Genomic DNA, 15,670 nt, shown 5'->3' with positions numbered 1-15,670 from the left:
GCAGCGGATCCTACAGTGCAGGCTTCTGGTCTCCTCAGGGATACATCTACCCATCACAGCCTTACGGCTACACTTTAACCGGAGCGGAAGCACAGCGCCTTGGAGGGCAGGGCCTTTAGGGACCCAGAGGCTTGCGAGGACCGCTTCTTCGAACTCTATTCCAGGAAGGGTAGGTAGCATCTGATCACACCAATACAGTGGCATTGGACGTCGCCGACACTGTGTTCCGGCAAATGGGGAATGGTGTCTGCCTTCATCGCCAAGGCTGGATTAAGGCCACCAATTTCTGTCGGGTGGTCCAAGCGAAGTTACTGGACATGCCCTCTACGGAGAGAAGTGGGGACGCCCCTAAGTGGATCTCATGACCCATGTAAGTGCTTTCAATTCCTTGACATTAACATTTTAACATTGCACAATGCATCTTCCAATGCAGTGCAATGGGTTTTCTTTTGTATGGCCCTAGACTGCACTCAAAGGGATTTGTTGGTTACCTAAGGTGTGCCTAAGGACAAACTGGTGGCAGCAGTTATTTTTTTACACTTTGCTGTTCCTTTTGTTTGCCTTACCGCGTTTGGCTACTAACAGCTACTAACAGCGGCTAGAGTCCCAATATGGCTGTGCCACAAGGTTTGGTTTGTTCCTTGGCAATCCCGTCCTTTGGCCTTCTTCCTGCCTTGCCAGTGCAGAAATGTCCATTTAATGTCATGCACTTGAAAAAGCCTTGCTATTTGCGGGTTAGTGCATACCACATGGGCGGGGTCCCAAGAAATGGGCTGGGACTGTCTTGTCCCAATCTACATACTGGCGCCTGACTCTCTAGTATGCATGCTTGAGTCAGACCCACAGTTGTCTCTCACAGGACCACTGCTGGTGTGCATGTGTGGGTAGGAATTTGCCATTGGAGGCTTGAGTCTCATAACTCACCTAACTCACCTGACTCACCTGACTTAAGATAAGGTGTCCTGCAGATCTGAAGAAGGGCCAAGTATCCTGCCGTAGCTGCAAAGACCCTGGAAGATCTAAGAGGCCTGGCAACCAACTCTTGCTGCAGTCCCGGTGGAGCCCTGTCTGGCTACTGATCTCCAAAGTCCCTTGTCGGTGCTTTCAACCTTCTGGGCAGGTGGGAACAACTGGTCCTGGCGTCTTCTGGGAACCTAACAAGTTAGATCCTTCGGAAGTGTCCCTGGACCATCCAATGGGCTGACTAGCTCCAGTTTGGGCTATCGTGGTAGATGCACTGTTGTGCCTAGTTTTGGAACTAAAATCCAGGGGTCTTCGGCTTGTCCAACATGAGGGCCCATCAGCGTAATTTCAGCTCCCTGCCATCGACTGGTCCAGAGATGGGAGGCTTTCTTTGACCGCGAAAACTGTGAATGTCTGCTGTCTCCGTGCAACAGTGACCATCCCTGAAACCAGTGTTCCTGCATCTGGTCGACTGCCCTGAGGGATCCTGCACCGGTGCCTGCTTCATTGTTAGTCGAGAAGAGGTTGCATCCGGCTCCTGTACCCGACCGGAACCCTTCTTGCACCTGCAACTCCTGGACACCAGTGACTGGAACCAAAGGTGCGAAAACTTAACTCGGGCAACCCTTCAACGACCTGCCAAGTCTGAGGAGAAACCAGAGTACGACTGGTAAGATGTAGCAATACTTACCTACGCCCGATACCTCCACCTTTGAAAAGTTTGAATAACTTCTGAAACTTTTACAACTGTTTCGCTTTGGCAGAACCTGTTGCCGAAAGCCCTCCATAAGCTGGGTATAGTCTTATTCACTAGTATACGTCGTCTTGTGAATTTTGGGAACGTTTAGGCACTAGGTGCCATAAAACTTAGGGTTGGACTTCATAAGTTAGGATTGCAATTCCCGGGGACAGTTGGTGTTAATCTAATTACTTACCTTTCTTTTCAGTTATTGTAGGGCAAGAGGAGTGAACTGATGTACACCAACTACAGTGACTGTATATGCTTTATACTGTTTAGTATTGTGTGATCTTTATTTTCCTGCCATTAGTAATTTTTCATATTGTGTTTCTAGGCCTAAAACAAATATAGTATACTGTGTAATCCTTTGTGTTTCACTGTCGACTCACTGTGGACCCCTGATCTCAATCCCCTCTCCTGAGATTTAGCCTTGGCCTCTCTGCATCCCTGTTCATTATAACAAGGGTGGCCTCAGAAACCTCTGTCCACCAGGCCAGAGTTTAGAAATCCATTATAAGCAAGACCAAGGATATTTTGGCAAGACTCCTCCCATTTGCCTCAATGTACTATCACTTAATGGAGTAGCACATTCCAGAATGTTTGGGTTTTCCACCCAATAGTGTCTGAAGATTGGTTTTCCCATACTTTTCCATTGGGTTGATAGGTAATACAACCATCCAGGTACATCACAAAGTAGTTCTATTTGGGTGAGGTCTTCTTGACCGTTCTGGGTCTGATGGATTCTTTTTATTTGGGGTTTGAATCATTTTTGTTCTTGGGACACTTGCATTTGTCTTTTGATCTGTTTACTTTGGTTTAACTCCTACATTTGGCATCAATACATTATTGCATTTAAAAATGTATTTTTGAATTACGTATACTGAATAATACAGTATATGGGACCTTTTTGTTTCTGTATTAACACTGTTGGCTACATGCTTTGTTTAAGGATGTGGAGACTTCTATACATCTAGTTTGTCCTATAAATGAATCGGATGTTATAAATATATTGTATTGACCAATATTGTAATTTGCTCCTGATGAAGGGATAGATATCCCGAAACACGTTGGGCTGACTTCAGAAAATAAAGTTTTAACCAATGAAGTTTTCTTTGAATTTCTTTTTCTCTTCTTTGATAGAATCTACAAATTTCAATTGGAATGCCTTTACACAATTGTTATATAAGGATTGTTTTGCCTGTTATTTTTTTTACCAGCACAAAGGTGTGCATGCGACAGGCGTATCTACATTTTTTGGATACCAAATTATTCTATTTGCTTCCTGCCTTACCAGGTCAGGAACTGGCTTATAAGGTCATGCACTGCCCCGGGGGGAAACTGCTGCTTTTGTGGGCTAGTGAGCCTTTGTGTGTTTGTTTGGCCCAGGAAGGAGACTGGGACTGTCTAGTCCCAGTCTACATCTGTGGTGCCTGACAATCTGCTTATGGGGCAGAAGTGTGAAACCAGTAGTTGTCCCCGATTGTACAACTACTGGTTGTTTGAATAGTGTGGATCTTTACCATTGGTTGGCTTGGACTTGCTTGCAGCTTGGATGTTGGATAAAAGGAGTACTCCTGCAGCTATTCTTTAGACCTACATTGTAGCCAAGAATCCGACATCTGAAGGTTCGAAGAAGCCTCCTGAATCGGCCCAGAATCCCTGTTAGTGTCTGGCCTGGAGAAACTCTGATCTCCGAAGACACTGAGCTGTGCTTCAGCCCTTCGAATAGCGGTACCATCTAGTCTCAACGCCTTCACGAGGATCCAGCCCTTCAGAGCTTTCGGACTTGTACCTGGACTGCCCTGCTCTTTCGTGGGCTACTTCGACAGAAGCGTCACTGTTCCACGTTCGAGTCCACAAGTTGCCTTCTCCCCGAATTCCAGCTTCCAATCTTGAAGGGAACCTGTCTTAGAGCGACTGGAAGGATGCCTGTGGTCGCTTGCAAACTATGATCTTCGCCTTCCTCCATCCAGTAAAGTGTCCTGAGGGGGCCTGTATTGCTGAAGTCTGTATTTCTTTCCCGATAGTGGTTGCAGTTTAATTTGCACCTGACCGGACAATCTGTGTGCCTTTCCTCCCTTATCCTCCATGGAATATCTTTGGGGACAAGTCCTTTTGTCTCTCTTTTCCCCTCCACTTAACTCTGGCCATCAAACCTGTGTCGAGTATTCTGCTCCTGGGTTAGCCTTTGGTCTGGAAGAAAGGAGATAACTTACCTATCCTAAATTGTTGTAGAACCTTTAAATAGCTTGAGACGAATCACCACAACAAGCCCAAAGAACTCATACAGTGAGAAATATTGTGCTGCACCCTGTGACTTTTTTGGCTGACGGCCCCATTCAGTTTAGTGTTTGCACTTGATATTGTACTTGTGACTCTCCTCCTATTACTACATCTGCATTACTTACTTGCATAGTTTGGTTGAGGTATTAGATGAAGTTTAAGTGAACATACTGGTGATTGTATATTTCTGTATTATAGAGTATTGTGTGATAGTACTACCTGCTAGTTTCATTTTTCAGTGTGTTCCAACGGCCTTAAATATTTGTAGAAATTACTCTTAATTGAATTATGTGCTATTCTGTATGGACTCATTGGGGGCACCTGACCTCACTCTCACTCCCCGCGAGACTAAGCCTTAGCTGCTCATCCAAGTAAGGTTTTGGCTAACTTTTCAGAGGTAAGTGTTCATCATAACTAGGGTGGCTTCCTAAATCTGTCCACCAGTCCAGATTCTAGAAATCCATCTTAACGCTGGTTACAGTATGTGGCATGGGGATGATCTAGCCATGGGGTGAGATGTGATGCGGAGCAGAAAGAGTCAAGGTGGCACCTATGTATTCGCTGAAAAGTAAGATTGGGACTTTCTTCCTGAACTATGAGAGGGTTGGTGTAGTCCGGATTGCCATTAGGACTGGGAGAAATGTGGTGGAATTTCCAGTTTCCTGTTATGAGTTGTCGCAGTGTGTTTGGCAGCCTCAAGTGGGGATAGGTGCATTGCTAGATAACCAGTGACAAGGTGGTTTTCCCCTTTGATGTTGGAGATTACCCGAGCCTGGATTGAAGTCCTCTGCTGGGTGGAATGGTTTTATCTTCATCATGAAGGCTGGTACCAGGTGGTTTGGACCTTCTTGTTAATATGTTGTCTGAAGGGGAGAATGCTGTCTATAGTGACCTCTATTGATTTGGCAGTCTGGGTATGTCATTGAGCCACCCTTGAATGATGTACTTCATAGGTAAGTAACCGAGTGAGACGGATTCTATGTTTATGGGATTGAGCGTCAGGTATGGGCTTCTCATCCTCTTGGATGGAGCGCTTTATTTATTGGGTATTTATAATGCGCCTATACACAATGTGCAGGGGCACAAAACAAAATCGATCTTACTAGGCCATGTGACATTGGGATCGTGCAAGTGCAGTAAGAGAAGTGCAGGGGTGGGGTGGGTGGGAGGGCAGGAAGCGCCTGTCAGGGCGGAAGGGCCCATGGGAGAATAAGGAGTGCTAGAGGAGGGCGGGTGGACAGAGCCAGGGGTAAGCAGAGTGTGCGGGGGAAGGAAGGTCTAAGAGTTAAGTGCAAGGTAAGGGGCTACAATGGTGCAGGCTAGTGCAGGGATGAGGAGCCCAGAAGGGCAAGTGCAGGTTGAAGAGGGTGGGGAGATCAGGGGAGACCAAGTGCAGGGCTAGACTGTACTGGGGGGGATGCTTGTGCCCTGTAATACTCTGAAGGAACCAGACAAGAGGCAGGCAGGGACATTAGCGGGGGAGAGGGAAGGAAGAAGAGAAAAGGAAGGTCTTGAGAAGCTTCAGGAGCTTAAGGCGATCTGACTCAAGTCTGAGAGGGACAGGGAGGCTATTCCAGAAGGAGGCACCTGCGGAGGAGAGAGATCTGACCCCCACTCTCTGCTTGGAAAAGCGTTGGATCTCCAGAGAGTTGGAGCTAGATGACCAAAGGGCTCTCTAGCCGGGGGGTATTTAGGGGGAGAGAGTTGGATGTAGCGGGGTCCCAGGGTCAGAAAGCCTTGTTAATGATGCAGAGGATATTTAACTTGATCCTTGAAGCAACCGGGAGCCAGTGGAGAGATTTTAGGGCTGGAGAGATGCAGTCCCTGGGCTTGAGGCAAGGATCAGTCTTGCAGTCCTGTTCTGGATTAGTTGAAGGGAGCAAAGGGAGGAGTTACAGAGTGAGGAAGTGGCTGTTGCAGCAGTGAAGCCTGGAGAGGAAAGGCGGGGGAAGAAGAGGAAAGGGAGAATGTTTCTGAGGGTTGCAGCTGAAAGTGGGCCGCATTGTCACGGTCTGTGATGGCAATTTGGCAATTTTTGAGGCTGGTGATGTCCGGGGTACCACTGACATTGTTAGATTGGGGTATCATACACGTATTGGTGGAGTGAGATGTCTGAGTATTTGGGAATTGGACCATATGGGTGGCTTGGTGCCTTTCCGAAAAGCAAGATGCAAACCATGTGACAACTGTGCCTTGGAAGTCTATTCTATTTGTGAGTAGGCTGGTCCGTATCAAATGCTCCAGAGAGGTAAAGTAGGACAAAAAGACATAAATGGCCTTTTATCATGATTTGAAGAGGGTCATTTGTTACCTGGATATGGCTATTTTAATTCTGTATTTGGTCTGACCTTGGATTGGTAATTGTGGATCAGGCTGTATCGCTTTTGGTGGAGGCTGTTGGCATGCCCTTGTGGTACCATGGGTTTGGGTGACGCTGTCCAAGTGGGGTTTTACATTTCTGATGTCAGACATTTGAAAGTTGAGCACTGTGCAGAGAAGTAATATCCAACAGAACTAGTGTTACCCAAAAGGTATGTTTGAAACAGGGGTGGCGTCCTGCCACATAAAATTAGATATTTACAAATATTTTATTGTAAATAGTACTTATTTTGTCATGCTTTTTGTTTTTACAGGCACTCCTCTGTATCAACTATTCATAAATTGAAAAAGTAGAGGAGCAACAAAACTAATCTCACATAGCTTTTAATTATTTAGCTTGTAAAACAATGCAATATTAATTCAAAGCTAATCTTTTTTTGAGGCTTTATTTCTCAATATACAGTATTTTTCTTATACTCCTTTTATATACAAAATATCTTCAGTGCATAACAGTGTGCAAAACTAGTGAAAGAACAAATACAAAAACATAGAGGTGTAACCACTTTCAATCCACAGTATATGCTTATATCCAACGTAGCATATACATTCTTATGTTCAATGTGACAAGGATTAATACAATGGCAAGCTTGTATTGATATGTCTCTTTCTCATTGTGCCACTAAATGGTCAGTGAAGCCAGGCTGAGGGGTGACCTAGTCAACTAGGTCACCCCTCAGCCTGGCTTCACTGACCATTTAGTGGCACAAAGAGAGACATATTTTGGAAGCTTGTATTGATATGTCTCTTTCTCATTGTGCCACTAAATGGTAGAGGGCGCCCTTACGTCAATCGGGACGGGTCAATGTCCCTGAAGGCCTCCGTTGAGGGTGACGTCATCGGATGTTATAAGTAGTACTCATGGCACCCGTAGCCTCAGTTCTGTTTTTTTCTTGTTTGCTTCGACAACTCGGCACGCCTCGTTTCTTCTACTTCGTATTGTGCGATTGTCGTCTTCTTCCACCCCGACGACCCCGCAGTCTTGCTTCAAGAAATGTCTGGACTGTGGGTCCAAGATGTCCATCACGGACCCGCACATTATCTGCTTGTGGTGCCTGGGTGAGGACCAGGCCACAGACGACTGCTCGAAATGGCAGTCGTTGACTGCCAAGGCCTTGCAGGAGCTTAAGAGTAAATTGAAGGTTTGTTTGCTTGTTTATTTATATAGTGCTCCAGACCCAGGACTAAAAGGGCGCTTAAGGACAGGTTACAAAAGTACAGTATATATAGAATTTACAGTTATACATTTTGTAGAGGTAATATACAATATATACAGTCAGAAGTAGTTAGAGTATACAAATTAAACATTTGAGTGGTATGTGCAGTATATACAGTAGTCGTGGTGTTTAGTCATATTTGGGATTGGTTTTATCCAGTAGCCAACCAATGAATAGTTTCTTGAACAGTTGGAAGGATTCGGTTGATTTGACATTCAAAGGCAGGGTATTCCAAAATTGAGGGGCGAGGACCGTGAAGCTTGAGCCGCCGGCTCTTTTGGAGGTGAATCTAGGCACAGTGAGGCAAAGTGTTGGAGGATCGGGTAATTCTAGTGTTTGGCTTCAAGGTGAGTTTGTTGGTGAAATAGGGGAGGCTAGGTGGTTTAAGGCTTTGTAGGAAAGGCAAAGAATTTTCAGGTCAATTTTCTGTTGAATGGAAAGCCATTTGCAAGAAATTCTGATGGGGGAGATGTGCTCTCTTCTAAGAATGTTTAGTGCTGCTCGCAGCGCATTGTTTTGGAGAACCTGAAGTTTATAGACTATGCCTTGGTTGGCACCTAGGTAAAGGCTATTGCAATAATCCAGCTTGGATTGAATGAGAGCTCGGGCCAATGTGAGGCAACTGTTGGTGGATAAAAAAGGTCTGCAGGCTCTAATTAGTTTCCCAGTGTAGGCGGTAGTTGAGGCGGTCATGTTGACTTGTTTAGAGAAGTTGGTATTGGCGTCAAGATAGAAGCCTAGGGTTTTAACATGTTTAACGACGGGGATAGTGTTACCATCGATGATGATGTTGGTGTAGTCAGGGCTGAGTTTCTGTAAATTATTGGGTGATCCGACTAGGAGGAGCTCCGTCTTCTCATCATTCAGGCATAAGCCGTGTGTCCACGCCTGAATGATGGAGAAGATTTTGTTAATCCTAGTGACGTCGACATTGTAGTTACCAGAGATGGTGAGGAGTATCTGTGTGCCATCCGCGTAGTTGGTGTAGGTGACACCCAGATGGTCCAGTTTATCAAAGAGAGGTTTTGTGAAAATGTTGTATAGGGTGGGGGAAACACAAGATCCTTGTGGTACACCACAAGTAATGGGAATAGGGTCTGCTGCAGCCACAGGTGAAAAGACCCTCATGGTTCTGTTGGCTAAGAAGGATTGTAGCCCCATGACAGCTGAAGAGCAGAAATGGGCAGCAGAAGAGAGGTGGTTGCAGAGTATTTTATGGTCAACCAGGTCGAAGGCCGCTGAGAGGTCTAGAAGAAGCAGGATGGCCGCTTTACCTTTGTCTTTGATGTCGTCAATCTGACTTTTGAGGTCAACAAGGGCAGTTTCTGTTCCATGTTTGGGTCAAAAGCCAGATTGACGCAACCCTAACAGTTGATTGGACTCTAGATAATCCTGAATTTGCAAGTAGGCAACTCTCAAGGATTTTTAGCAGGAAGGGGACTGTAGTTATAGGCCCGTAGTTGGTGGGAATGGCTGGGTCTAATGACTGTTTTTTTTAGGAGAGGGAGAACCCATGACTGTTTCAGGTTGTTAGGTATAGAGTTGGTGGAGAAGGATAGGTTTATAAGTTTGGAGATGAAGTGGGATAGGTCTCTCGCTGCATCTTTGATGATCTGGGTAGGGCAGCTGTCCCCTTTGCAATTAGAAGGTTTGAGGGATGCTATAATTTTTTGGACTTCCGGTATAGTGTCCTTTTTGAATGTGAAGCCAGAGGTGATATGGGTAGGGGTGGATATGCTGGGGGTGGAGGAGTTACTATTGGAGAGTTGTAGTCGTTTGGTCTCAATTTTGGTTTGAAGGCCAATGATTTTTTTGGCAAGGGCATTTTGGATGCTAGTGCACCAAGGTTTGTCTTTCACACAGGTGTCTGTCGGTGGGTTGGGATTTTCTAATTCCTTCAGAATGGTGAAGAGTTCTTTAGCAGAGGAGCCTGCCTTGTCTATTATCACATTGCAAGCTTCCTTCTTAGTGCGGATTATCTCTTTTTTGTAGAGGGAGGAGATGGTCATGAGATTAGTTTTATTTTCCTGCTGATGGGGTTGTTTTCCATATGGTTTCCATCTTGGCTTTCTTTTTTCTAAGAGTTTTGAGTTCAGGAGTGTACCAAGAGTTCAGGTGCGCTCTAGGTTTGCCTTTACATAACTTTAGTGGGGCCACAGTGTCAATTGCGTTAGTCATGGCGTCATTGTAGGTGCTGACTAGGGAGTTGAGGTCCGCAGTGGCTCGAAGCGAGTTTAGGAAGGGGAGAACCAGTGGTGTAAGGGTATCTGCCGTAATGTTACGCTTGTTTCTAGTTAGGCATGCTGGTAGGCCGTGTTTCCAAGCCCCGTAAATCCAAATCTACTGGTATGTCCTTGACGGGTCGAGAGAGTCTCCTCGTTGGAAGACGACCAGGAGAGCTAGATCCTGGAGCGATTTGCGCCACTCTTCCACTTAGTCGAGACGGCCCCAGAAGCTGCGTCACTGTTCGCCTTCCCCGTCCTCCGCGGATGACTACCCTAAAAAAATGTCATGCCCCACTAAATCCTCTACCCCCGAGGAATGGGAAGCTTTTCGCGAGCAAATGTTAGATATTTGAATCTCACGGCACAGTTCCGTCCGTGCCTTCAGGTGAAGCCGGCAAGAAACGTTCTCGGACCGATACTCGTGCACCCTCGGGCCCGGGTAGTCGGCGCGATAAACCTCAGGAGCCATAGAGGTCCCATTCGGACAAGGCATCAGGGGATCGCCAGAGACATTCCTGGAGTCGTTTTCTCCAACGAAACCATCAAAGCCTGTGTAGTTGTCGCAAAATGTGTCGACACCATTGGCTCCGTGTTCGTCGAATGAGTCTGTCGGGTCTTTACCCCTGGTCAGACCTTTCGAAGCCTTCGGCGCCTTTGTCGACGCTGACAGAGCGGTCAACGCCATCGGTGCCTCTTGGGCAGAAGTTACAGTTGGAAGCCCCTGTGGCTGTTACACCTCCAAGGAAGGCTGCCTCTAAGTCCGTGAAACCTGTCCCTGATAAGAGGTGCACTCCTCTCCCCAGGAAGGAGTTCTTTTGGTCTCTCCAGAATATTTTTGAAGAGGAGGCGGGGTCTGAGGAGGAGGATGTGCCCTTTGGTCTTCCTCATGGCATGCCTGGTGCTCTGGAATGTCTAATTTCCGAGCAAAGTCAAATTGAGTATCTGCGTCAATCTTTGCATGATGCCAGCTGCCTAGATACGTCTCCTGAGATGGAGTTTGGTAAGCCCGAGCCTGGTGAGGATGCAAATTCTTCTATTGGAGGTTGATGTTGTAGAGTACCTGAGTTGGTCCAGGCCTCCGATTGCTTATGACCAGCATGACCTTACCGACATCTTGGATCAGTGTCCGTCCACTGACCGGGTGTTGCCATTTCGTGTGGCTTTGCAAAAGAGGGTGGCTGCTACTTGGAATGCCCTGGAATCTAGTGCAGTGGTCAACAAGTCGTTGTCTAAAAAATACCACCCATCCAGTAGCAACCCTTGCTACCTGTCCACACAACCTATTCCCGAGAGTTTGGTGGTCCAGGCGGCTATGGCCACCTTGAAGCAGGCAGCGCACCCTACCATCCCTCCTGATGGGGACGATGAACGCATGGCTGGATGGGCGTGCAGGGTATTTTCAGCTGGGAGTATGGCGCTGAAATCGGCCAACTCCACCTGTGCATTGGCAACATTTTCTCACACTTTTTGGAAATGTATTTCACTTGTGGCTGAGCATATTCCCGAAGTGGAGGAAAGGGATGGCTTTCTAGCTATTGTGCAGGATGGCAAGGATGCCATGTGTGAATCCATTCAGTCTGGTTTGGACACTGCGGATAGTGTTGTAAGGTCCATGGCTACGAGCACCGTGATGCACAGATTTTCATGGTTGCAGAAGTCCGGTTTTGCACCTGATGTGCGAGCCAGTCTTCTCAACATGCCCTTTGACGGGTCGCATCTTTTTGGCAACAAGACTGATGAGAGCCTTGAGAAGTTGCAGACCTCCAAGGCAGCTGTCAAATCTTTGGGTGCAGCTGTCAGACAACCTCAGCCTTTTCGTCCTAGGGCACAGCAATGGAGGAGGGGGGGGGGGTTCCTTTCGCTATTACTCCTTATTTGGAAAGGCGAAAGGGATGGCCAGTCAAAGGGGCCAACGAAAGTTCACTCCTGGTGAACGAGGTAGAGTTGCCAAAACCGCTCGGGCAGCTGCTGCTGCTAAACAGCTCTGAGGCCATGACTCATTGTTCTCCAGTGGGGGGAAGAGGGTAGTCTGTCACAGCATCTCGAAGAATGGCAACCCATTACTTCGGATGCGTGGGCTCTGGATACAATAGCCCACGGTTACTGCCTCCCTTTTTTCCAGCGGCCTCACAACAATCCATAGGGAAAACGCTCTTTGATGGTTCCGGATATGCTCCATGTGCTGGAGATTTTGGCCCTGCTGGAGAAAGGTGCTATAGAACCAGTGCCTGTGGCGGAAAGGAACAAGGATTGGCATTCCCCTTAGTTTTTGATACCCAAGAAGGACGGAGGACTGAGACCCATCTTGGACTTGCGATACTTGAACAAGTTCCCCAGGAAGGATAAGTTCAAGATGGTCACTCTCTCTCATATCCTTCAGGCCCTCCAACTTCAGGATTGGTTGGTGTCATTGGACCTGCAGGATGCTTATTTTCATGTGCTGATCCATCTCAAGCACAGGAGGTACCTCGGGTTCGCGGTTGGCGGATCCAACTATCCGTTTCGGGTCCTGCCATTCGGGCTCACCTCCACCCTGAGGCTCCTCACCAAGCTCATGGTGGTAGTGGCAGCGCATCTCAGGAGAGGGGGGGGGGGGGGTTCATGTCTATCCCTACCTGTACGATTGGCTGACCAGGGCGCGTTCTCCCAAACGAGCCTTGGATCATTTCTGTGTCACCTGCCAATCCCTTCACAAGCTGGGCTTCTCCCTCAACTTCAAGAAGTCGCACATGACACCTTCCCAACAGCTCCAGTACATAGGAACAGTGTTGGACACGTCCTTGGATGTGCTCGCCACCCAATGTGAGGGCTCATCACATTGTTTAGATGGTCCAAAAATGTCCACATGCACAGTCTGCCGGCTTTTGAATTCTTAAGGCTGCTTGGCCTCATGGCATCCTGCATTTTTCTGATGCTAGAGGCTCGCTTGAGAATGAGGTCCCTTCAGTGGGCCCTACGGACTCAATGGTCCCAGTTCTCGGGCAGGATGTCAGATCTCCATATTCCGATCTCGGTCTCGCAGGAGCTTCTGTGGTGGGCTGACAAGAAAAATCTCATGAAAGGGGAACCTTTCTGGCAGCCATGGCCTGATGTCACGGTAGTGACAGATGCTTCCCATACAGGGTGGGGATCTCATGCCGACGATATATCCATCAGCGGTCGTTGGTCTCCATCAGAGTCCAGACGTCACATCAATCTTTTGGAGCTGAGGGCCATCAGACTGGTGCTAAAGGCTCTCCTGACGTCTGTACGGGGAAGAATGCCCTGATAATGACGGACAATACAGTGGGAATGCATTACCTCAACAAGAGAGGTGGTGTAGGGTCGCTGCCTCTGTGCAGGGAGGCAATGCAGCTCTAGTTCTGGGCGATAAGAGTGAATGTCGTTCTCAGCCGAGGGATTTCGTCTGAGAGGAGCTCTAGGAGATGCGTTCACCGTGGAATGGCTCTTCCCGCTACTGTACGCATTTCTTCCAATCCCCGTCATCCCTCAAGTTCTCTGGAGGTTGAGACGGTTCTGGACCCGCATGATCCTCACTGCTCCAGATTAGGCCAGGTGAGTGTGGTACCCGGACCTTCTAGACATGTCCACCTGTCCTCCAATGCGTCTGCCCGCAAGAGTGGATCTTCTCTCGCCAGAGGAAGATCGGGTTCTCCATCCAGAGGTCAAGACTCTCAACCTTAACGCATGGTTTCTGAAAGGTAGAGCTATAGAGATTGGGACCTTTCAGATGACGTGATGGAGGTGTTGCTTTCAGCTAGGCGGCCGGCAACAAAGTCCCTGTACTGTTGCTGCAAGTTTTGTGACTGGTGCAAAGGAAAGAATGTGGATCCTTTTCAGTGTTAGATTCCAGCGGTTCTCTCATTCTTGCTTTCCTTGGCCCACAAGGGTCTTCAGGTGGGCACCATTGGTAGCGCTGTCTATCGTTAATTGTCTTCACAGGAATGCTCTTGTTTTAGTATTCCGCTGATCACGGAAAGGGCTCACAAATGTGTTCCCGCCGTTTCAGGTGCCGGTTTGGAACCTTAGTTTGGTTTTGAAATTTCTGATGAGTGGTCCATTTGAGTCTTTGCAATTTTTGCCCTTTAAGGTTGTTGACATTTAATACTGTTTTTCTTAGTTGCCGTTACATCGGCTAGAAGAGTGAGCGAGTTGCGGGCACTTTCTTCTAAGCCACCCTTTACTTTGTTCCACAAGGATGGGGTATTGGAGTTTTGCCATCCTTTTTACTTAAGGTTGTTTCAGAGTTTCATTTGAGTCAGAAGGTGGTAATCCCGCTTCCTATCCTCCTCCTCATCCTGGTAAGGAAGGGGAAGGGCTCCATAGGTTGCATCCTAGGGGAGCCCTGAGCTTTTATCTCTCCAGAATGGCCAATCTCAGAGTGGACAACCAGCCCTTTGTGGGGTATACTGGACACCGTCTGGGACAAGCTCTTTCTAAGCAGACCTTATCTAGGTGAATTATCCTCACGATTTCGTAATGTTACTGGTTGGCTGGTAAGGACCCTCCAGATGGTTTGCAGGCTCATTCCACCCGGAGCATTGCCACTTCGTCAGCACTCCAGAGGGGTGTGCCGGTGAAGAATATCTGTGATGCTGCAACGTTGTCTTCTATTCACACGTTTGTTAAGCATTAATTACTCCCTGGATACTTCCCAGACTCAGGATGTTGCCTTTGGTAAGGCAGTCCTCTACTCTGCCATTTGAATTGAATGTCTAAATTCTTTTTCCTCCTCCACTCACCTTTACTGCTTTGGGAGTCTGTCATAGATGAGGAATACGTTGGAGGACATACTCCATTCGAAGAACAAGTTACTTACCAAACTGGTAACGTTCATTCTACTGTATGGTCCTCCAAAGTATTCCTCATCGCCCTCCATGCCTACCCCTCTCAAGAATTCCCCATGCCATTACAGCTTTAGTCCCACAAGGCTTAGTGCAGTTGATTTTCTGTTCTGGACATGTGTACCACATGTTGTGAGGGGGGGGGAAACACGAACTGAGGCTATGGGCGCCGTGTGTACTACTTATAACATCTGATGAAGTCTCCCTTGACGGAGGCCTTTGAGGGACATCGACCCGATGCAAGGGCTCCCTCTGCCGAAAAAATCAGAAGCAGCACAGCTGTGGACATTACATGTCATAGATGAGGAATACGTTGGAGAAACATACAGTCGAAAGACCGTTACCGGTTTGGTAAGTAACCTGTTCTACTTAATCAAACTTTTCAGATCAAGAATACGCGAACGTGGATTATTTTGCACATTGACTATACTTTAGTTGGATTTCTGACATTTCTTCTATTTTATTTTTTAGCAACTGCTGCAGAGGTGACGTCCAATGATGACGCTGCTATGCCAACAATCTTCCAGCACTGCAATGATGAAAACAGCAATGCTAGCAGTACAGTGTTTACAGAATTCAATTCTATGCAGAATGAATCCAATGATCCATTTGATGAGACGGAAAAGGGATCTCAGGCTTCACCCGCTAGTCAAGATGAGATGGGTAAAACTATAAAGGATCTTTTATTCTCCTGTTATCAAATGTTCTCTCATAGGTGCAGTAACCTTAAAAATGTTACTTCCAAGATCCCCTTAATGCCAGTTCTGATAAATAATGTTATACACCACCATGCTTCACGAAATAGATCTGCACTGAATATGTCTAGAATTGCAATGTGCCCCATTATATACGACTCCTTTCTGATACATGTTCCATTGATGGTCGCCATTTCAATGAGTTCTGTGTTTTGGCAAGATGAATTTGAAGTCCTTTGAGAAGGTTAAAACGACAGCAGCTAGGATTCGTTTTGTCAATGATACGAAAGGGTAGGGTACACCTACTTAACCAGAACACTAAAACATT

At 47.1% G+C, this 15,670-nt stretch overlaps 1 protein-coding gene across 6 annotated transcripts in view; it reads left to right on the top strand.

Annotated features, from left to right (window-relative positions):
• BPTF (bromodomain PHD finger transcription factor) overlaps window positions 1–15,670 on the top strand; it is a 2,119,711-nt gene that overhangs the window by 163,596 nt on the left and 1,940,445 nt on the right. For all 6 annotated transcript variants that reach the window (XM_069655028.1, XM_069655026.1, XM_069655024.1 and 3 more), the window contains exon 6: window positions 15,119–15,310. In XM_069655028.1, coding sequence (XP_069511129.1) covers window positions 15,119–15,310 — 192 coding nt within the window. The remainder of the gene's footprint in view (window positions 1–15,118; window positions 15,311–15,670) is intronic.

This window comes from Ambystoma mexicanum, chromosome 3q (genome assembly GCF_040938575.1).
Source record: "Ambystoma mexicanum isolate Mex_15411 chromosome 3q, UKY_AmexF1_1, whole genome shotgun sequence".
Lineage (NCBI taxonomy): Eukaryota > Metazoa > Chordata > Amphibia > Caudata > Ambystomatidae > Ambystoma > Ambystoma mexicanum.
Note: the sequence above shows the minus strand (reverse complement) of the source record. Positions and strands in the feature narration are given on the sequence as shown.